Source organism: Solea senegalensis, linkage group LG8 (assembly GCF_019176455.1).
Source record: "Solea senegalensis isolate Sse05_10M linkage group LG8, IFAPA_SoseM_1, whole genome shotgun sequence".
NCBI lineage: Eukaryota > Metazoa > Chordata > Actinopteri > Pleuronectiformes > Soleidae > Solea > Solea senegalensis.
In genome coordinates, this window is record NC_058028.1 from 1216273 (window position 1) to 1240270 (window position 23998).

At 39.2% G+C, this 23998-nt stretch overlaps 1 protein-coding gene across 1 annotated transcript in view; it reads left to right on the forward strand.

The window, feature by feature from the left end:
* Nucleotides 1–284: 284 nt before the first annotated feature.
* LOC122773272 (calsyntenin-2-like) overlaps nucleotides 285–23998 on the forward strand; it is a 347251-nt gene continuing 323537 nt past the window's right edge. The window contains exon 1 of the mRNA XM_044031814.1: nucleotides 285–628. Within this exon, the coding sequence (XP_043887749.1) occupies nucleotides 571–628 (58 nt within the window). The 5' untranslated portion in view covers nucleotides 285–570. The remainder of the gene's footprint in view (nucleotides 629–23998) is intronic.

Below are 23998 nucleotides of genomic sequence, written 5' to 3' on the forward strand. Positions count from 1 at the left end.
CAGACTTGTTAATGGAGTCAGTTACTATAAAACAAGGAGGTCAATGCTTTTCAAACTAGGAGCTATTGATTCTCCCTCTGCTTGCCAAGCAAGATCATGTTGAGTATAGTCGGAGTGGGCTGGGACGCTCCAGATATAAGAGGTGGGAGGAAGGGAGAAGAGAGCGCGAGCACGCGCGCGAGAGAGAGAGAGAGAGAGGGAGAGAGAGAGAGAGAGAGGAGAGAAAAAGGCGACTGACTCCATCCTCCCTCCTCCCTGTGACGTCGTGTGGACTGGTCCCGTTTCAGCTACAGCCAGTTTAGTTTTTGCCTCCTCCTCCAGCATCCTCACCAGCTGCGGTGCGACGCGCGCGGTAGTGGAAGCGGTGCGTCTGCGTTCGCGTCACGGTGTCCTTCTGCTCCACGTTGCCTGTCTTGTAACCACATTATCAGCCAACTGATTCTACACTCTAAGAAGGAGAGCGCGGACAGCAGCAAGAGGAGATAAAGAGAGAGCAGATAAAGAGAAGAGGAGAGGAGAAAGGAGGAGAAGAAGTCGCTGGTGTGTCTCCACTGAGCCTCCGCGGAGAATATGCTGAGAATAGTGTTGGCTGTAGTCGCTCTGGGACTGAGCGCTGCTCGCAGCAAAGGTAGGTGTGGAGGTGAAGGGCAACTTGCTTTGTGGGGTGCACACCTCTCTCAGGGGTTTTGTTGGAAGAGAGCGTGCGTGGCTGGAGATGCTGCGTGTGAGTGGACACAAATATCCATGCCTGAATTAAGGGAAGAAGCAACAAAAAAAAAAAAGAAAAACAAATTTTGGACAGATATTGCAATACAGAAGTCTAACTTCATCTTAGTATTGACTGTGTGGGAGCATTAACGCACATTGACACCTTAAATCATTTCTAATTAAGTCATGGAAACTTGTATTTATAGATAATTTACATTAAATGTCTGTATTTGATTGTTTTAATTGACATAGAACCATCAAAAACTGAAGTTTGTTTGTTTCATTGTTTAAAATTTGGAAAATAATGAATAGTTAAGCTCTATATCTGATAAACGATTGTCTGATGGACTGAGTCTGTGTTTGATGATCTTTCTTTCCACTGGGACTTGGCTCTTAATTGCCACACAACCCCTCCAGAGTGTATTTGTTTTGTGTGGCATCATAGTGTAATTTCTACTGGGACTTGTGTTTCCAAGGAGGTGCTTACTGTGACCTTATCGTAGCCTGTTTGTGAATTACAAATTATCTTCTCATGTGTTGGAAATCTGCTTCTGTTCTGTGTGAGGCTGGATGTTGGAGAAATGTAGTAACATGGTGAGATGTCAGAAGACTGTGGTTTTTCACTGTTAAAGGAGAGTTTGTAAGAGAGGAGAGTGGAGCAGAGGATCTTCAAAGTGCCCCCCCCCTTGTTTTAAAAAGGGAAAATTGCCTCTCAGCAAGTTTGCAATGGAAAAATGGGCAAATATCACGGTGGTAGTGTCCTGTGATGAGCTTGTTGTGGAAGTTAAGATGACATTACCTCCAGAATGTACTGTCATCTGGATGTACTGAATCAGTACATCCAAATTATTTTCTTTTCAATACTTAGTATGGCTATTGACTCTGTCAAATCATATACTACTATCAGATTAAGTTTGTATATATCTATGGCATCTTAACAGCTCAGGATGGATTTTCAAATTAATTTGAAATTGATTTGACATACGAACATCTGCTGTGAATAAAGACCTCTTATATAGGTGGTTCTGATACTGGTTCTGGCACATGGGAAATATTTTATCCATAATCTAAATGTTTCACTAAACACAGCTAACATGCTGCAAAGGGAGATATCCGCTGTCACCTTCATGTGGCAAGGACATGTCTGAGCATTAATGTTGGAGCATTATGTTTTTCAAATGTCTGACTTTTCACAGGTGGTAAATACATAAAAACAATGGTTTTAGGTTATAGCTAATGCTTTTTAAAAAAAAAAAAATATTGGTAAAATCTGGTCTCTGAGGTCATCAAGGTCTCTTAGGTTTACCAATTTTTTATTGGTAAAATATTATATAAGACTGATGTTATTGGTAGAAATTCAAGGTTGTAGTATTGGAATAAACACATTTACCCAAATGGTGATGAGACCACCTGAAAACTACTATAGTTCTGTAAATTAAGCATGTATCGTGTTTATCAATTGACTCATTAAACACAATTAGCAAATTTAAAAAAAGCAAAGCATGTGACTAATAATCCCCAAAGTAATGTACTGTTGTGTGTGTGTGTGTGCTGATATTGTTTTTTTGTTTTTTTTTTAATACCAAGGTCAATAACTATTATGCATTTTCAGTTAAAATTAACAGGTCTGTCAGCATTCTCCTTGCACGCACTGCGGTCACCGCACACATTTTTATTGATGTGTGCGGTGTTTATGTTTATTACTGCTATTTACATGTTAATTAAAATGAAAATAAATTAAATTACGCCTAAACTGTCTGTGCTAAGAAAAGCAAAAAATACTGGCACATGCCTTTTACTCTTTTTTTTTTTTAAAAATATTTATTTTTTATGGACATTTGGTAGCAGACTCTAATTAGTAGTAAGAGACTGCACTTTGTTGTCAGTAGAAGCAGTGGCTAGAGAGCCAACAGCCCAGTGGCGGAAACAGCACTGGAGCCCCAGTAGTGTGCACATGTGTGTGTGTATATAAATACAAGTACATGTATATATCTATATATATATATATATATATATATAGATATATATAGATATATACATATCTATATATATACATATATATGTATATGCTGATGACACTCAGATGTGGTAAGTTTTGGGTGTTAGTTGGCCACACAGGGCAACAGGTTTGTCTTAATCAACTCCCTGTAAACAGAGGCTGTCTCTTACATGGCAGAATAACTCGGTGACACCTGTCAGTTTTAGTCTGGCAGCCAAGAGATGCCACAAGTCTCATCAACTGCTTGTCCTGACACAGGAAGGAGCTTCCCCACTGCTCGGCTGGCTGTTGCTGGTGTGCAAAGAAAACATATGGCAGTGTATCTGCTGCAGGCCCAGACCTGGGCCAGAGGTCAAAGTTATTTCTCATTTTCATAGGATTTACCTTCAAAAACATGGTTCTTGTCCGCTGTGCTTTACAATTTGCAAATTCAATTTGTTTTTCTACCCAGGAATATTGCATAAGTTGTTCATATACTAATGTCTTCATATAATATAGCAATAAATAACAGGATTGATGCATTGTAAGGAATGATTTCTTTTTTTTTTTCTTTCGGAGTCCAGAGCTCGGCTGTGAAGTAAACAAATTACTGCCAAGTCAATGGAAAAACCAAGCACACTGTGGTTCTAATTGATTCCCTCGGGCCACTGTACAGTGCAGTTAAATTCAGGAGAAAATAAAAGTGTTTCCCAGATCTGTCTATCTGCTCTCTGTTGCTACCATGGATGTATTATAAGAACTGGATAGAGCACCGCCCCTTTGGATCCGCTCATTCCTATGGAGTTGTTCACTCCATAGCATGATGGGAGTACGCTATTGACGTTAGCTAGTGGATTTCATGAATACAGATGGCACGTTAGCTAGAGCTAGACTGGCTCCACCCACCCCAGTCAGCTGATTGGGTGACACAAAAAAGTGTTTCACCCAGTCTATTCTCATAAACAGCTTCACATCACATTGAGACAAACAACCACAACTGTACCAAACTGAACCATACCATGATGGAAACACAACATAAAAAAGACAAAATGCCATGAACTCACCTGTTAGGATCACAGACGAACTGGGAAATTAGTGATCAAGCTTATGTCACAAATAGTAAGAGTAATAAAAAATAATGGTTTTGTATGTTTGTGTGTGCGTGTTTGGACAGGTCAGTGGTAAATCCAAATACATTTGAAGAAGTAGCACGTCAGGTAATATGACTGAATATGCATTCAAACCTGACCTTTGGAAAAAGTGACAGCCCTAGTGTGTGTCCAGACATGATCATGCAATGTATGTGTTTCAAAGTTGCCACTTATCACTACTGCAAGTGCTAACATCTGTGTGTGTGGTGTGTAGGTCTGCCTGTGCACAAGTGGGGAGAATGAGAGTGAGGCCAACATGTTGACAGCCACCAAGGATGTAAAAATGTGCGAGGATGTGATGTTGTTGACAAAGGAATTATTGCATTTGCAGATACTAGCTGTGGCTCAAACGATTTCCCCGGGACTGACTGTGAAGCCGCTCGACAGGGAGAATCTTCTGGCAGCCAAGCAGATAGAGCTATATAGGGTTTTTTTCTCGCCAATGCTGCCCCGTAGTCCTGCATTTTGTGTAATTCCAAGCAATATGAACTCTGAATTTAGATAGCTCATTACCAGCACAGTGTATTTTAATTCTGCTACTTTTTTGCTTCTTTATTATATTCCACATAAATGCACTGTACATTTGTCAGTAAACAGGTCTTTGAAAGTTGGCTCTTGGTAACAATCTTAAGGCTTCAGCCTGACGCTTGCTTGTGAAGCTGCTGGATTATTTGACTCTGACTGCTGTAATATATGGTTTTCTATGAAAGGCCTCTATGAGTGGCTGTATGAAGGAGCTGCTTTTGAGTGCGAGGGATAAAGAAAGTAAAAGGTGTAGTCATTTGAGGAGCCCATTAGTAAATAAAATAAAGAGGGGGACAAAAAACAGGCAGATTTATGTCCCCCTCTTTTGGAGTGAGGAAGTGCCTTAAGGCAGCACTACTCTATAAATTCTACAGTGACACTGCATGCGACACAAATCCTGCCCAGCAAATCCTGCTTTGGTCAGTGGAGCCAGGCGACATGGCCGAACATCACAAACACTTACCTCTGTCCACTTTTTTTCAAAGCTTGGCTGAACTCTGCAGCTCTGTGCTCTTTAACGAGTGAGCGGAGCTTAGTCACCAGGCCACTGATGCCAGCACAGTTTCTATAGCCATCACAAAAACAAATCCAGTGGTGGATTTGGGTATTTTTGGGCCTGAGGCAAAACAGACATGGAGGCCGTCAGCATACCTTTTTGTCACTGAGTGCTTTTGTCATTTAGTTTGTGCGTATGTGATGAAGTTAATTTACCAACCTTACCAAGCAGGCTGGTTCTGTCAAATCTTCTACCTTGATTAGTAGAGATAGGGAAATAAAAACACATGAAATATTTCAACTCAAATTTATTTATAGAGCACATTTAAAAACAACCGAGGTTGACCAAAGTGCTGTGCAAAATGAAGTATATATATAATAACAAATATAAATAAAAATATAAATAATAACAAAATAGGTCAACAGGTCCGGTGACTCAGAATATTATTAAGTAAAGTAAAATAAAGTATATTACTTATTTAGAGGTAGAAATGTGGTGATAAAAAGCACTTTCACTAAGTATGGTTGAATTTCTATTATTGTGATAATCGTGAATGGAGGGAAATCATTAATAATTCATGTGCATGACCTAAACATCTCACCAGCATACAGTCCTTGTGATCTGCTTGGTAATACGCCACAATGGGCAACTGCATCTTTCCTCATGACCTATTGGGATCTTATCAAATCCATAATTCTGACCACTGTAAGTGCAGACTGGAGGCTATGCCTGTTAAAATTTAAGAACAAAAAAAAACATATTCACACTTTTTTTCAAAATATTATTTGCACAATAATATTTTGAATCAAAATTACTTTGGTCAGGATAATCATGATGGGGAGTTTTTATATTGTCTCATGCTGAATACTCACAGCTACCTTTTTACTTAATGGTACAAGTTGCTGAGTTTCCACTAAAAAATAGATATAAATGTGAATTAGGGCTGTCACTATTTCATAAATCAAATTTAGTATGACCTGTAATTAAAACCTGCCCTATTACAGTGATAAAAGATCACAGTTTTGACTTCATTAACCTGCTAGCTTTAGAGTATTTATAACATATATTGGATTGAATAAACACTTCCTGAATGGGTACTCGCTGACAACAGGAGGAAGCTTTTAAATGTTACATCTGTTTAAATGTGGCTCTCTTTTTACTTACAATATTAGTCATGGATGAGCACACATGCTTATGAAATATGATGCATTGAAAAATATAGAAAATATACACAGGATAAAATACTTCAAATAAGTTCAATGGCAAACACCTACAGCAGTACAAGCCAACATATACTACATGTTATTTAGTTTTATGACTTCTTATTTTCATTCTTGCAATACAATTATGGTATTTGTGATAGTTATTCACAGGACATTTGTTTGGAGTATTTTTTTCAGTGTGGTTTTAACTCTTAAGCCCTAAATTTCATATTCATAATACAATTAGTTTCTCTGCAACCACAAGGTCTATTTAATACTTTTGGTGAAGGGAAAAATTGTGGGATTTGTTAAGATGTTTAAATATCAGTGTAAGTGTTACTGGTGAAGAGTAAATGAAGATAGCACACACAAAAAAATGAAAATAATTCAGCTTTGCCTGAGGAAAAAAAAAGCATTAATATCTCTCTGGAATGATGGAGAATAAGCTCTAAACTCACTCAACTCAAAGTGCAACCCGTGAACATCTCTGCAAAGTTTGACTTTGATCAAGTGAAGCAGAACAAAATTAGAGAGATTTTAGTGCAAAAATTACAGACAAGGATTCATTTGGCACATTTTGGAAACATCTTTGCCATTTGTAAATGTTCATTAAAACAATGTATGCCATTGTTTCAAAGTTCCTCAGACTTTAATATGTTTTCCATTCCAAAAACAAACACCAGATGGGTCCATTGAGACTTGTCTCTCTTTGCTGGCCTGTATCTCAGTGAGGGAATGGTCTACATGAATGGACAACATCTCATTGGCTTCCTTACAGCCAATAGATGGACACTGTCGTCTCCAATTTTGTTTGACAGCTTAGTTAGCCAATGAGAAGCAACATAGTGCTCATGGCTGCTGCCTTAGGATAGGGTAATGCTTATTTTGAATGTAACACAAGTAGTGTGGGAGCTGGGGAGCGCTTTGTTTGCGGTGAAAGATTATTTTTTCACGGAGAAACATCAAAGGTAAGAGCAATTTTACAGTTGTTGTTCAGTGAATGACTTTCTGTTGTCCGTATTCTTTGGCTTTTATCTCTGTAATGCTTTGACGTATACTGCATATACTTTGGCATACACTGTTGGAAAGAGCAGTCTCAGCTTTCAGCCATAGGGTGTGTGTGTTTTGGACAAAATGACGGAGCGTGAGCTCCAGAAATGCGTGATTACATTTTGATAAAGCAGTACGTACTTACATTTGTTTGTAAGTTGTAAGTTTTATACATATGTATTATATTAGTATTCATACTGGTAGTTGTAGTAATTAAGTATACTAGTTATGATAGGTGTTATTTGAGCTGTGTTTGTCACATTTGACACAAAAAGTGTTTACAGCCTTGTAGCCCAGATTTTGCTGTTTAATTTGATGCCCAGCTTTAATTCTCTCAAAATTCCATTTTTTTTTTTCTTCTCGCGATCCTTATCAAAAATAGGCTGCGCAGACTCTCATCCGATTGGGGGACCTTCGGGCAAAAGAAAATAGTGAAGAGAGTTTCACATTTTTTTCTTTGTCATGGAAAGTGACTGTGGCTCCATCAGATCCACCAGACCACTAGATTTGGTTATGTCCATTTTCTTGTAAATTTCTGCACATGTGGAAGTGGGGACTCAACAAGGGGAGCTTCATTCATGATGAATTGAGCTTTCAGATGTTATTGTGTATTATTTTTATTTAATTTTTCCTTATATTTTTATATAGCATTAATATTTGGTGATGTGAAAGTAGGAAGGGAGGAGGAGAAAAGTGTGGTGTGTCAGTGCATGTCTGCACTCTGTCACAGTGGCAAAATGACAAAAGTCATTATATCACGCGCATGCACCGATACACACACAACACACCTTATGAGTCACCACCAGCAGTTAAACTCTTCTTTATTGAACTGTAAAGCTGATAATTGTTTACATAATCAAACCAAAAGATATGGTCTCTAATGTGTTCATTGTCCTGTCATAAAGTATAACTCTGCTTCTAAACAGAAACACTAGTCACAAGTCAATTATGTATCAGTTTCACTAATTTGTACTCCTTATATATCTTATACACTGTATTTTCAATGAAGGAATATTTATTTATTTATTTATTTTCCTATTGTATTCACGCTTTTCATTTTCTGTGTCATTAAAATAACTGGAAATTACCACTGAACCCAGTCTGAAAGGATCCTGTTGTGTCCTGACAGGCTTGGGTTGGGTATCCATGCTTATGGCCCATAGTTCCTAAACTGTGGTACTTGAACCACCAGTGGTACGGAGGGAAATCAGAAATACCGTTCAACTGTATATTCCAGGCTATGCGATAGGAGTGGAACTGAGGTACTTTAACTGCCGTGCTTATAAAAGGAAACAAATCACAAAAAATAAAAATAAATTCAACATTAATAATAAGAGTCACCCCATCTCTCGTTCCATCTAATTTGGCAAGACCAGTGTCTCTGAAGTATACGTGAGGACGAGGAGGATGATGAGAGAGCAAATGATCTTATTGGGAATATATTGGCCTCCTGTGAATAGTCTGTATTATGCTTAATATTTTCTCAGATGGTACTTGGCCATTTCCTACCTTTTTCTTGAGAAAAGGGTGTGAAAGGATTGTTTCAGTGACCCTGTGATTACTGAGATCTGCAGAATCCCCACAAACTCATCTATCACACAATGTACATTAAGCATTTTTTATTGTTAATGAGTAACCAAGACTTCACTTAGTGCCTTCACTTAGCGCCCACTCAACGCTAGTTGAGTGGGCGTTTGTTGATTCACAAATTGTCCCTGAAAGCTATTGTCAGATCTTAGTTTATTGATACTTCCCAATTTGCTCGACGCACAGCCAATACACTCACTTCCTCTGCCATCTTTCAGTCCACTACATACTGTATCTGACTCCTTTTGTTTTACCTCCTGTATTTTTGTCTCTTCCAACACTGCAGTCTTTTTAGATGTGGAATGAGGAAAGGAGTGTGTGTGTCTCTGTGTGTGTGTGTGTGTGTTTGTTTGGAGAGAGTCAGTGCGTGCAGGCATGTAGTTCAGCCACTGACTGAAGTGGATGCATGCACTGAGAGTGTGGGTGTTTTCACCTCATGCTTCTTTTCTTCTTGTTCTTCCCTTTTTTTGTTTTTTAGTGTCTTTGGAGTGCTCATGGCTGACTGTACTTGGCAGCACATATCACTCAGCTTTCCCTCAATGAGTGTTAAGATTATTTGATCAGAGGCACGGTCAGTGTGTTTTGTTGAATTAAGTTAGAAACTCTGGTGGTTTAAGGGAGGAGAAAAGGAAACAATTCCAACACATGTAGAAGCTGCTTTTAGAATCTTCCAATCATAATCACATAATCCTTGTGGCTAGATTTTCAAATACCCAGTTAAAGGGTATGCTATCTTGAGAGAAAATTATACTCTTCAGGCATCTTTAAGTTTAACTTCCCACATATTTGTATAACCAGACCTGGTGTACAAAATAAACAGCCATAACTTTTGATAAAACACAAACTAGAGACTTTGAGATGTTTGACAATATACTGTAAATACAGTGAAAATATACAATATATTACAAAATATCTGCTGTTTATCTGTATTTCATGATCTTAAAATACACCCATTTCCTTTCATTTCAGATACTATCTACGTCATTTATTTGGTGGTTTAATGTTAAATGAAGGCATTAGAAACAATGACATTGTCTATAAATTTGGTCAAATTATGCTATAACACAAATAATTAGGCTTAAAATTAAAGAAGTGTTATAAAGTGACTTGTGTAAATGATAAAATAAATGATTATCAATGCAACAGCCTTTAAAACCAGGAAAAGTCATCACAGATACCTTATCATGACATGATGATATCCAAAATATAATGTTTTACAAGATTCAAGAATCTTGAATCTTGAATCTATATAGATATTATATCCATATATTACTCAGCCCTATTGAGTAAACATGTGTTTTAGCTTGAAACTCATCTGAGCATTATTATCTTTTGACTTCTTTTCCATTGCTGCCATTAGCATCCATTAGCCTCCCTCCATCAGCTCATTAAAAAAATATACTCATAACACTGTGGAGTGCTATGAGTGTTCATGATCACTAATTCCACAAAAACCTTTCAGCCTAATGTAAATGAAGTATTCTGAGAGAAAACATCACTTCTGCGCCTCCTCTCTGTACTCATGCTTATAGCCTCACCCTTAAAACCCAGGGCTTCGACCAATCACATCGCAGTTCAAAGAGAGAGCGGATGATCCTATTGGCTGTTGCAAGAACATAATTAACATTAAATAACATTGGCCTGCACTGCTGTTCTTCCAGCTTATAGGGCTCTGGGCAGTTCTGGATAGTTCCGTCTGCTCTGTTTCCACCTCTTCAGGATAATAAAGCATGTAAGATGCTTGAAGTAATTTTCTATACTCTCGTCATGCTCCCCTGCTGATTCTCTTTCATGGCCTGTGCTTTTTGTACAGCTATTCTTCTTAGGACAGTGCACTGACTTCCATTCATTTTGTCAGCCTGAACCAGGGATCTGCAACCTTTAGTATTAAATAAGCCACCCATATTAAATTAAACTAAATCTATTTGACCACCAAAAAAAAGATAACCTCCTGTATACATCTGTATGTATTAATATACATATATAATACATCTATAGTTTGTTGCATTTATGAAATGTAAGAAATTTTAGAAAACTTGACATTTCATTGTTGTTAAACAATTGTTGTAAATAAAGGAACACATCAAAGTGACACTTGTAGGCCTGCTGTGAAATAAAACATTGAACTAATCTTATTTCATCATTGAGGGAAAATTAATAAAATACAAAGTAGTGACCCACTTAATAAATAATAAATAAATGTGGGCTTCTTCATTTAAGTTAATTTTAAACACTAACAATGTAGATGTGGGATATAATGCATATTTTAGTTGACAGAATATTAAAATATGTGTATTTATGGCCTTGACCTCGAAATAAGAGGTGTTTTTGTTTATTTGTTTTTTTCAAAGCTACATTGAGCTACTGCAGAGGGCCTGAGCACCTGGTCTAAACAAAGATTTATCCCTAACCATAACTAGTACTTGCCTAATTGTAACCATAACATTATGGGGACTTGCCTTTTATTCCCATAGTATGACTATGTACACAGAATTAGATCCCCACAACATGAGTAACACCTGGGAAACACGCACACACAGAGCTCTCTCCAAAACCCTTGAAGTGACTCCACCTGCCACCTCTTCATTGCTCTTCTCATCCATTTGCTCTTGTTTTCCGTTCACTTATTTTCTAATCGACTCTTACTAGTCAACTCTCTTCTATTTTTCAGTGAGAGGTGATGACACAGTGACACACACACAACACACACAACACACACACACCAGAGAAAAGCTAAAGGTTACACACTCAGACAGACAGTGAGAGAGACAGTGGGCGACTCGTCCCTCTCCACCAGCTGGATCCGGTTGACCTCTGAGGAAATGAGCAGAGGGATGAGATAGAGAGATTGGAGGAGGAGTTAGAGGAGACAGAGGGAGCTGGGGAGGAAAGTTGGAGATCTTTGTTTCTGTGAGTCATTAATCTTTAGGCTTGACAAGCACAGTGCACTGCAGTGATGCTCACGGACAGCTCTCTGCCCTTTTATTTTGTTTCCCGTTTTTAATTCTATCAATCCTGCTCAGGTTTGCATGGGTAGGCGCCAGTGAAATGTGGGAAGAGTTAATCTAGTTTGTTTTACATGGCCTGCTGGCAGAGCTGAATGAGTTGGGTAAAATTTTCTAATTGTGATTTTTCTGATGTTTCAATTTCATGTATATATATATATATATATATATACACACATATATTGAAAATTAGAAGACAACTACAAAACAAAAACAAAAAAAGGACATGCATCAAAACAACTTTAGTGACTTCAATTAAAAGTAAATAACATAAATGTGTTGCTTTTTAGATTAATAATATACTGTCTACATTTTTCTTCACAGATCACACAGTGTGAAGTTACTTGACCTTGACATTCAGTCTTTTCTTCCTCCCTCCTCATGTCTCCTTGGAGTCTGTGTTTCACTCACTCTGTTGTTCACTCAGGGAGTGTGAGTGTGTTATGTTTTCTCATATGGGTTAACTTCTGATTATTCCATTTTGTATGTTTAAATCCTCCTCTGCTATCAACTAAATGTCACCAGTCTTCAGTATGAAGCTGTGCATCTGTCAGTTCTGCACATATTTCACAATGAAAGCCTTGTTGATAAAAATGAATGGATTCAGGGAACTGAAATGGCAGCGAGCCTTTACTTTGAAACAGGAACAGGACGTGTAATGTTTAGAACATGAAGAACAGATGTAGACACTGAAACTGCACAGCGTGGCTGTTCCAAAAAGAAATGCCATATGTTAAGTGATTCCGATGCTCGTATGCCGATCTTCAGTGCATGTACATGATCTGGTTCTCCTGGACCTCTAATGTTGTAAAGGTGATGTAAAAGTGAAAAAATCTGCTATAGTTAGAATACAAATACTGGCTCTAGAGGAACTGGTTAAGTTTAGAGCTAAGATCTGAATAATGATATGTTGAAATTGGGTATAAAGGTTGTCTAGGCTGTCTAAATGAATGGACATCAACACACGTTGTGTGTGTGTGTATTTGTATGTTTCTTCTTAATATGTCGTATTCTGTCTTTTCACTGAAAGCACTGACTATCGTGTCCTTGTTTCTCGCTTCTCTAATGCACTTGTGCTCACTGACATCACAGGATGTTGGAGAGCCAGTGTAAAAAGGCTGCTGTGGTGTCACAGCTGAGCACAGCTCCATATTCAGGTCAGACCTGCTGCACATGAGCATAAGTTTCCTCCTCCAGCTCCAGCAGTATCACATGCTCTGTGTTTTCAGTCTACGCACACAACCCCATTAAAAAAGTGTATTTGCTAATGGTTTGCAAGGTTGGTGATTATCTGCAGGTTCTCAGCTGCAGGCACACACGCATATTCATCAAGCAGTAATTGATGTTTTCTTCATTAGTCTGCACTCTCTCAGAGCTCAGCACAAACACAAGTTTGCACCACACAAACAGTCCCTGTGGGATTTCTCTGTGGTGATTGTGTTAAGTGTTCGTCACTTGCGTGGCTGTTCTCCTGTCTGTGCTCAATTTCAATTAATCCATCTATTTCCCCATGAATGTAACAGTTGTCCTCCCATATGCTTTTGCGACTTACAGCCTGAACGAGAGCTGGCAGAGCTACTTATACACCACAAACATTCCTGTGCTTGCTTAAATAAATAAGCATGTGCCTCTACGAACATAACCAGCATAAATACTCACTTCTATACAGAGAGAAACATAGGGCTCATGCCTTTTGGACAATTAAAGCTCCTTTAGCAGGTGTGCACTAGAGTGCCCAAAGTTGCTAGGAATCAAACCCACGTTCTACCTTTGAGTTACCATTGAGCTACCATTGCACCCAAATCCAAAGTGGGTCCCCATATATCATCATCAGTAAACCCTGGCTCCAATACCAGCTGAAGGATGTTCTGCCTCAGCTTTGGTCATTTAAAGGCCACTTTTGCTGTCTGTAGGAGTTTTAAGAAATTAAAAATGATGAAGACAAATGCAGTCCACCAAACAAATGCTTGCTGTGGCTGCCACCTTGTGGTAATAGATGTACAACTATCTAGGTAGTCATAAGGTCATTGGAGAGTTGCTATATACTTGCTTCTGTGCTATCATTTATAAACTTTTTTTTTAAGTCTTTAATATTGTAATCATCTTCTTCTTTTCCTTTTGGCTGCTCCCTTCAGGGGTCGCCACAGGGAATCAACCTCCTCCATCTAACCCTGTTCTCTGTATCCCCCTCTCTCACACCAACTAACTTCATGTCCTCTTTCACTACATCCATAAACCTTCTCTTTGGTCTTCCTCTAGACCTCCTGCCTGGCAGTTCCAACCCCAGCATCCTTCTACCAATATACTCACTATCCCTCCTCTGTACATGACCAAACCATCTATTTCTGGCCTCTCTGACCTTATCTCCAAAACATCTAACAACCTAAACCCAATCTAATAACATCTTTTCCTCAGATCAACTCATTCTTGATCCTATCCATCTTTGTCACTCCCAAAGAGAACCTCAACATCTTCATCTCTGCTACCTCCAGCTCTGCTTCCTGTCTTTTCCTCAGTGCCACTATCTCTAGACCATACAGCATCACTGGTCTCACCACTGTCTTGTATATTGCTCCTTTCTTCTGGTTGATACTCTTTTATCAGACATTACCCCTGACACTTTTCTCCACCCATTCCAACTAGCTTGAACACGTTTCTTCACCTCATTTCCACAATCTCCACTGCTCTGGACTGTTGACCCTAAATACCTAAAATCCTCCACCTTCTTTATCTCTACTCCCTGTAGCCTCAGGTTTCCTCTCATTCACACACATATATTCCGTCTTGCTGCGACTAACCTTCATTCCTCTCCTTTCTAGATCATATCTCCACCTCTCAAGCTTTTCCTCCACCTGGCCTCTGCTCTCACCACAGATCACAATGTCATCTGCAAACATCATAGTCCATGGAGATTCCTGTTTAACCTCATCTGTCAGTCTGTCCATCACCACCGCAAACAAGAAGGGACTCAGAGCCGAACCTTGATGTAGTCCCACCTCCACCTTGAACTTCTCTGTCACACCTTCAGCACACCTCACCCCTGTCTCACAGTTGGCAAACATGCCTTGCACCAGTCTAACATACTTCTCTGCCACTCCAGACTTCCTCATACAGTACCATAGTTCCTCTCTCGGCACCTTAGCTTTTTCCAGATCTACAAAGGCACAATGCAGCTCCCTCTGACCTTCTCTGTATTTCTCTACCAGCGTTTTTAGAGCAAATACTGCATCTGTAGTGCTCTTTCTAGGCATGAAACCATACTGTTGCTCACAAATGCTGACTTCTGCTCTCAGTCTAGTTTCCACTACTCTTTCCCATAACTTCATTGTATGGCTCATCAACTTTATTCCTCTATAGTTACTGCAATTCTGAACATCTCCCTTATTCTTAAAAATGGGTACCATCACACTTCTTCTCCATTCCTCAGGCATCCCCTCACTCTCTAAAATCCTGTTGAATAGTCTAAAAGAAACTCTATTGCCTCCTCTCCTAGACACTTCCATACCTCCACAAGTATACCATCAGGACCAACTGCCTTTCCATTCCTCATCCTCTTTGATGCCCCTCTCACTTCATCTTTACTAATCTCTGCTACTTCATGGTTCACAGTAGTCACCTCTTCTACCCTTTGCTCTCTTTAATTTTCCTCATTAGCTCTTCAAAGTACTCTTTCCATCTTCCCATTACTTCTGTGGCACCTGTCAACACATGTCCCTCTCTATGCTTAATCACCTGAACCTGAAATGAAATGACATGTTTCACGCTATTTCACAACATGTTTCACGCTATTGTTCTGTTTAAAAAAAAGGTCCACCCAGTCACTAACTGTTGGAGCGAGGTCTGAATGTGGAATTAGACATTGTCCAGACACATTTCCACAAATCACTGCTCATTGTTACCTTTTGTCGGAGCATTTGTATTTTAGCTGGTATTGCATGTCTAGACTTTACGGCACCAGAGGTCCAGAGAATGCAGATCAATTACATGTACTGCAAATCACCATGTGACACTTTAACTTTTTTTTTTAATTTTCCCCTTTCACTTCCTAAAATAATTTTATGAGAGATAAGTATTTTTTTTTTACAATACTTATTTTTACTTTTACTATTATCTTCGATAAAATCAGGATTCAGCCACATGACTATATTTTCATTTATAATGCATGGATTATGCCAGTCATCCTCACTACCTCGGCATTTTGACAGACAGAAACAGATAACTCTGAAAATGACCTGCATTCACTTTCCAGTTGGTTCTTATTGGCCATGACTCAACTAATAGGTGTGATCGAAAAGTTGTGTTAACACTTTGGCCGGAGCCACACCACATGAAGCATGAGCAGTGCATCTTCATTGCAGAACATCTTGGTTTTCATTCAGCTCTTTTTAGAAATAAAAATGTTCTCTTAAATAGATTTTTTTTATTTTCTTTTATCCACAGCTTCAGTGTGTGTATCTTAATATGTCACAAGATGTCTAAATGTGTCACAAACACAACACGTCTGAAGGGTCCTGGCATTTATTTGAGATTCTAAATGTTTTGCTGAGATCTGCTTGTTTGGCTTGTAACTGGAGGGTTGCCACTTCAAATCCCAACAGGTCAAGGGCTGAGCAAGGTACCCAATCGCCATTGCTCCCCATTATTAGGGTTTATTGGACACTCTACATTGACCTCAGCCACAAGAGGGCGACATCCTAGTGTTGGTTCCAAGCCTGGATAAATGAACAGGTTTAGTGGGAAGGGTATCAGGTTAAAAATAACTCTGTGCCAAATCAACTATATGAATCATTGAAAAAAGCAAGTGATCCACTATGACAACCCCTAGAGACGGAGAAGACACCTCATTTTTCTCACTTTCTGAAACCAAGTAAACAAATCAGCTTCCTGGTTACATTACTACAACAAGCTCATGCCCAGTGTACATGAATGGTCACGTGATATAAGTTTTCAGGTGTGTTAGAATGGATCCAGATTACTGCTGACACAGAACACTAAGGCTTATCTGGATGCAATTTTGTTTTTGTTGCGGGCAAAATGAAAATGTACTTGTGTGACTGACTAGCCTCAGTGTGCTGCCACATGTTTTATTGTTCACTAAAATTACGTTCATTTACATACATAACAGTGTGCAGCAGATATGTGAGCACACCGGGGACATGACAGCCTGTCACAGCTATGATTAGGCTGAGCAGTGATTGATGAGTGACAGATGGACAACTGAGGAAATGGCCACAAAATGAGTGACATCCTGGCCATAATTCTAAGCACAACTGTTTTGATAGTTAACTCTTGCATGCTGAGACATAATGGTAATGTAAGCCTGGATAATCTCACTAATTTAAATGCTCTGGAATGTATTTGTACAGTCATTGTTTTGGGTGCAGGGTTCCAGACTAACCTTTTGAATAGTTTACACTGGTGTACCTAACTTTTCATTGAGGGGCACCACAACATTTAGGTGTCTGCTGGTGTCTGCTGGCAGAAAGGATTTGTCTCAACAGGGTTTTTAATGCCTGTAAACAGAAAGTGACGTCACATGTTCAGCTATGGTCGACAGGTTCAGACAAGCCATCTGTTCAGATTTGTCCTTGTTTGTTGTTTTGTGGAGTGCAATGTCTCTAAGTATTTTTGTTGATAAATATATTTTAGTAACACTACTGACACTTATTTTTGTATTTCGAGGCAGTTTAGAGTTAATTTTATAGAATTGCCAAGTTTTTGTGTTTCTACACGGCCATATGTTGGCTTCACACAGTTGATCATTTGCATCTCTGTTGCTTTAAAAAATGACGTTTTTAGTTCTGCTTGTGTAAGTTGTACTGTGTTTCATTTTTTGATACTTTAATTTTTAAAGTATCAAAGCAAGTATAAAAGTTTGTTTTTCTTAAGGAGAAAAAACAACAGCACAGTACAAATTAGGAAAAAATGTTTCTACATAGTGCTACTTAAATTGTACACCATGTATTATTTAAAAAAAGTATAATTACTAAAAAAACAAAAGCTACTAATGAACAACCTCCCCTATTTAACAAAAACATTGTCCAATTTGAGTGTTGCTCAGTGTCATATGACCAGCATGTCTTGTGACTGTATACGGCATGTATTTGAATTTTTTTCAGTGTTCACAGTGTGACTTGATGTTCAACTGTGGTTTTTCAAAACCAAGTTACATGAACTGCGTTACTATGTGTATATTTGTATTTTGTTTCCATGCCTTCCACTTTTTTTTAACGCATCGTCTTCAGTGCCCCAGTTTTAAGAGCTGACTATTTGTCATTTCCTATATAGAGACTGGACATGGGTTAGATCAGACATGTCCAAAGTCTGACCTGTGGGCCCTCATGGCCCTTGATCAGATAGTAGCTTCAGTTTTCTAATGTATTATTTTTGGGCAGGAACGACTGGGTCCCTGCCCATATCATATGCATTACACTGGCCATTGCTAATGCTGACATTGTTACATTTCATTACTTTACATGTCATTTAGCAGATGCTTTTATCCAAAGCGACTTACAATGCAACTGAGTACAATCAGCCAGGGGTGGAGTCGAACTGCGACCATTGCAACCATGATGCCTTTCGCACACAGGGTACTGGTCTTAACCACTGAGCCACTCCACCCCAAACATTGTGCTATGTTATGCTAAGGTGAGGGGGCATTAATAGAATCAGATATAGTAAGTCTGTAAAGTTTTGTGATATATCAGTCGATCTCCAGCGATCTGACAGTGAAATATTACAAATTGAATCCAGCACCGGTTGCATTCATTTTTACTAGAATAAGCTTACTGGCATTAGCTGTCACTGTCACTTTTGTTTTGTTCTGATATCTGTGTGCTGCTGCAACCACGTATGGCATATGAACATTGCATATTGGACCTTTAAGGGCTGAAGGCTACAAGTTTGAAAACTAAAAACATCCAAGTATGTGGAGAGTGACATCAGATTGTCAGGCTTCTGTAGCCTGGAGATATTTCTAGTATTATTTTTAAACCCTTAAATAGTGATATCATAGCTTATCTTGCTTGTGGCTCATCATTAGGGAATTATTAAAAGCTATCGAGAAACAGTGTTTTAGATGAGGACACATGGACACATGCAAGCTTGTGGGCGCCTGTATTGTATTCATCCACTGGTGTCAGTAACATGCACAAAAGTAATGTGCCAACAATGGCAAAAAATAGGAACAAGAACTTTTTTAGCCAGCATGAATCTTAACTGTGAATAAAAAATGCTTATTATGTTTTGAAGCCAAGTTTTACAATTGTGTGTTCTTGTATTTGTTACCTCTTTGGACTTTTTCTGGAATAAACACAGAACTTGTCAGGATCAGTAGTCCTCAAGGACATCAAAACCTGGTCCTGTTGAGGCAGAACTTGGTTAAGGGCTTAAATTTGAATGGTGGTTAGGATATGGTTAGGCTTTAAACTGGTTATGGTTAAGGTTCCGGATAAGTTTTTGGTTAGGCTGTCCTAAAAAGAATAGCTGTACAATCCTGTGCATGTGTTGCTTGTCCGTGACTCTCCCTGGCATCAGAGCCATCGAACAAGAACCATAAAACATCTAAAAATAAATAGTGTTACAACAGTCTGAGTTGTATTGAATTGTAGCCAAAGGTTCTCACATGCTCAGCCATATTTCCAACCTGCTGTAGAAATGTAGGAGCAATGATCCATGAATCCAGCAGCTTTGTGATGTTCATGGCACAGTGTTCACACACTGTGTGTGTGTTGAGTCATTGTTTACTCACTGACACCCCATTTCCCATTGGTCAAAACCTGTTTTAATCAGGGCAGTTTAGGCTGGCTATGGACTGTTGGTGGTGCAATGTCCTGCATCATTTCCAGTGCAGCACTCTAATGCAGATTCTTCACAATCTGGCTGTTAGCATAGCTTGTAGCATGTAAATAGGTGTGTTGGTTTGTAGCAGAGCCCTATTTTTCCTTATGATTTCACAATGAATTCATTGGAATACGTTTCATTTTCACACACACACCAGTTAGTGACAGTGAATTTGACCTTTGCATTTAACCTATCCTTTTTACACACAAACTAAGTGCAGGAACAATAGGGATTTGGTGCCTTGCTCAGGGATTTGCCTTACCCTTTTCTCTTGGCCACAGGCTGCCTAAAATCATTTGGATTATGGTACAACACCGTGAATGAGAGTTGTTGCAACTCATTTTGTTTCCAGCACATTCATGACATCACAAATCATGTACGGGTAAAAAACAAACAAACAAAAAACAAAACAAAAAAAACCTTTAGATGCGAATGGTGTTGTCGATTCACCAGGTTTAAATAAAGCCGAAAGAACAATAACAATAATAATAACACATTTTATTTGTAAGCGCCTTTCAGACACTCAAGGCCACTTTACATGTCAAATAAGACCACAAACATCAACACACAGAAGGTAAGATAAAAATAAAACTGACAATTACAAAATAAAATGTTAAAGGTAAAATTTAAAATGAAATCAAATGGACAAAATCAACATAGTAGGTGGAGGTTAAAATGAATACAATAATTTAAAATGCATAATGCTGAAAAAGAAAGAGGCTTTTTTCACATGTGAGTGAACATGAACACACACACACTAACACACACATGCACAGGTGGAACATTTGAACCAAACAGTTGGGACCAGCTTTGTGTAGGAGGCCTGTCACAGATGCAGCAATTTATCCTTCCACCGTAACTGGGCCACTGAAACACACACACACACTCCTTCTCTCCTCCCTTTAAAGGTGCACCCCAGTTCCCTGTGGCTGTTGCACAGGTTTAGTAATTGCACACCAGCTTGTGTGTGTGTGTGTGTGTGTTTCCCTTCCCGTGTCTAGGTCAAATCATGAGGGACATGAACTCTCTACTGGCATGTTTCATTTTTAACGGGATGCTCAGGGCCTCATTTGTCCCTGTGTGTTTTAGGAGAAATCACCAAGGTGCTCCCATCCATGAGAGAGACAGAGAATCTGGATTAGATAAACAAGATAAACTCATTTGCAACCATTTAATTGTTTTATTTTTTTCTCACTGCATGTCTGTGTGTTTGCTGACCCACTGTAACTGCTGCTTGTGTCCTGTGACTCTTCATCCTGCAGCTGACAGGGATGCTGGCAGTGGTGTCATGGCTGCTGCAGCTCCCCCTGTCTTTTACTGGGAGGAGGAGGATCCGGGTCACTGTACATGCTCCTACCACTGCTTTATATCCTTTCACTCCCCCATGTTCATCCTCTGTTCGATCTCCCTCCATCTAACTTCTGTCTCTTTCTTGTCAGTGTTGCTGTAACCTTTTAGCCAGTAACAACACAAATTCAATCAGTCCTCCTTTTTTTCTCATGTGTCCATGCTCCTGCTGGGTTCACCTGGTGTAGCATTAGTATGGAGGTAATTACCATCGGCAAGGCTTAACCAGGTTTTCTCACACTGCTCTCTTCCTTTAGGATCCTTTGCTTTTCCTTCACTTTATGCCTCTTTCACCAGGACTGTGTATAGATAGACTGGAAAGGCATTTGGATGAAGACATTTAAAAGAGTAATGGTGTCTGTTTTAGTTTTAGTTTTTTTTGTTTGTTTGTTTTTTACTCAAGTTAAAAGTTGTTTTTTCAAGGCCAAACATAGCCTGGAGAGGCTGTGAGAGAGGAAAGCAGCAACACACCCAATTAACATCATGTCACGTGCAAACTGTCCCACTTTTTTTGTCTGTCATTATAATTTAATCCCTGCTGGTCTGAGTCTTCTTGTGGGTCTTCACTTGAGCGTGTAACAGAGGACTGACTCTAACCTTAAAGGGGACATATTATGAAAAATCTACTTTTTAACCATTTCAATACTTATATTTGGGACTCTGGAGGCCCTACCAGGCGCCAAAGTGTGAAACAAGAATACTCAGTCCTTTTTTTGTGGTCCCCCATAGTGTAAGTATAGGCGATAAAACATGCGATGCTGAATTCCCTGCACTTATGACGGCAGCATGCGCATTTCACCGCAAATGTTACCACCCCACCATTAACTTTACCTCGAGAGCTCCACCTTAGCTCCAACTTGTCCCTGTAGAGTGCAGGCGAGGGAGGAGGAGTGCTATTATGTCAACACGGAGGGACAAGTGTGCTATTGGTGGCTGCACAGTGGAGCACAGTGTTTTACACAAACTTCCAGCCTCAGAGGATTTTAGCGGTCGCCGTATTTAGTCAGCGACCATATTTCACCGACGTACAAACACACACATTGTTAAAAAAAAGGTCACATAGAGCTCATAACTGACCAATCTGACACGTCCTAATTAAAAATATTTTTTCAGTACGTCCTCCATGACCGGAGCAGAGACTCAGTCTGATACAGTCACATACAGCAGCAGTTTATGCAGCTCGCCGCTCGCCACTGGCAATCAGCGGTGCTGCCCCTAAGTGTTTTTAACGGATTTACAGTTGGGTAGTGTTCGGCTTGATCCTTGTGTCGGAGGTCTCTTCCTGTGACGGCACTCTTGCTGTTTTCCGCACACGCTGCCATGTTGATATTGTCAGAGAGCTAGTGGAGGGAGGGGGAAAGGAATGGAGCGGAGGGAACAGGATCTGAGCGAGTAAGCGCTGTAAAAAGGACAAATCAGAAACCCCCTGGAAGAAGTGGGTGTGTGTTTGCCTGTGTCTCATTTCTATATAAAGGGACCACAAAACCGAGCATTCTGAAAGGGGCAGTTTTGGCAGGGTTATTGAACTGCTATGGTGCTTCATCCTTATGGTATTTTGACCAAATCATGACACAGACATGTTCATTAGGACACCAGGGAACTATTTTAACTTGGGGAAATAGGGTAATATGTTTCCTTTAACATTAATATGAAACTAACCTCATCCTAACAATAAAAAAAACACGCACCAGAGCATGTTCAGACATTACAGGCCAGTATCTAAAAATAGGATGATGAATAATTAACATGTCATTCATTAAAAACAGACTCCCTCTCCCTCTGTCTCTCATCTACTTCGATTTTAATCTTGTCATTATCATCACTTGGATAAACTATATGTGAGGAGAAGGATTTAGGGAACAATGGAATTGTGATATTTTCACTAATATAATATTACTTGTATTTGTTACCACTTTGGAACATTTTCTGGCATAAACACTGACCTTGTCTGGACCAGTAGTCCTCATGGAGACCAAAACCTAATCCTAATGAAGCAGAACCTCATTTCTGAGAAACTAGTGAAGTTTAGGGCTAAGATTTGTTGTGAGGTTATAGTAAGGGATAAGGCTTTGATTCAGATTGTTTATGCTGTCCAAATGAATGGAATGCAGTGTCCTAAGAAGAATAGCTAGTGTGTGTGTGTGTGTGTGTGTGTGTGTGTGTGTGTGTGTGTATGTGTGTGTGTGTGTGTGCGTGCCCCCTTGACTTCTCATTATGGTGAGAGCGGACGGCCTGGTCCAGCCCTAACATCTGTCTCAGATTGTGGAGGGGCTCCACACATTTTTTTTTTTTATTATTTTTATTTGGAAGGAGCAAATGTAACCCACCCAATTTTTAAAACAGTATTATTCTGATTAATTTAACCTTCAATTATGGATTTGAGCTTTTCAGGTGCAAGGAGACAGACATTGTTAGGCATCACCGATTAATAATTCCATAATAATGTTCCTGTGTAATGTAAATCAAGTGTTCTCATGCTGCTACTAAATCTGTAGCAGCATGAGAAGCTTTCACAGCCAGTTCAGAGACAGAGCTGCACATACAGATCCTGTCATATCGCACCCGATCCTGGGATAGAAATGTATTTATATAGCGCTTTTCTAGTTTTAATGATCCCTTAATGCTATTTTACACTACAGTTTTTGCCATTCACCAATTCACACTCATTCACTTCCAAATTCATACAGCTCATCCATGTGCAGTATCTGAAACACATTTCAAGGCCCTTGAAAGTTTTTACAACAGTAAATAGACATAGGTCATTGAAATTGCTTGAATTTTGTTCAATAAATAAGTTATTACTATAAGTTATAACTATCTTCCTTGTTTGTTATAACACCACCTACTGTTTGATGCCCTGCATTGCTTGATGTACATAGACTAGACCTATACGCAGAACAGACATTGAGTTGTAATTACTAGTGGAGTACAGCGCCACTGTACACCGTCTCTCCGTCGTTGATGTGCGATTCCATACATAATAATGAGCAACATTAAGCAAGATAGACCAAATTATGTGATGTCAATGCAAATCCTAAGATCTCTGGCTCACCAAAGATGTTATAAATACTGTCTTGTCCAAGATCCCATGAACAATCACTTGTCAA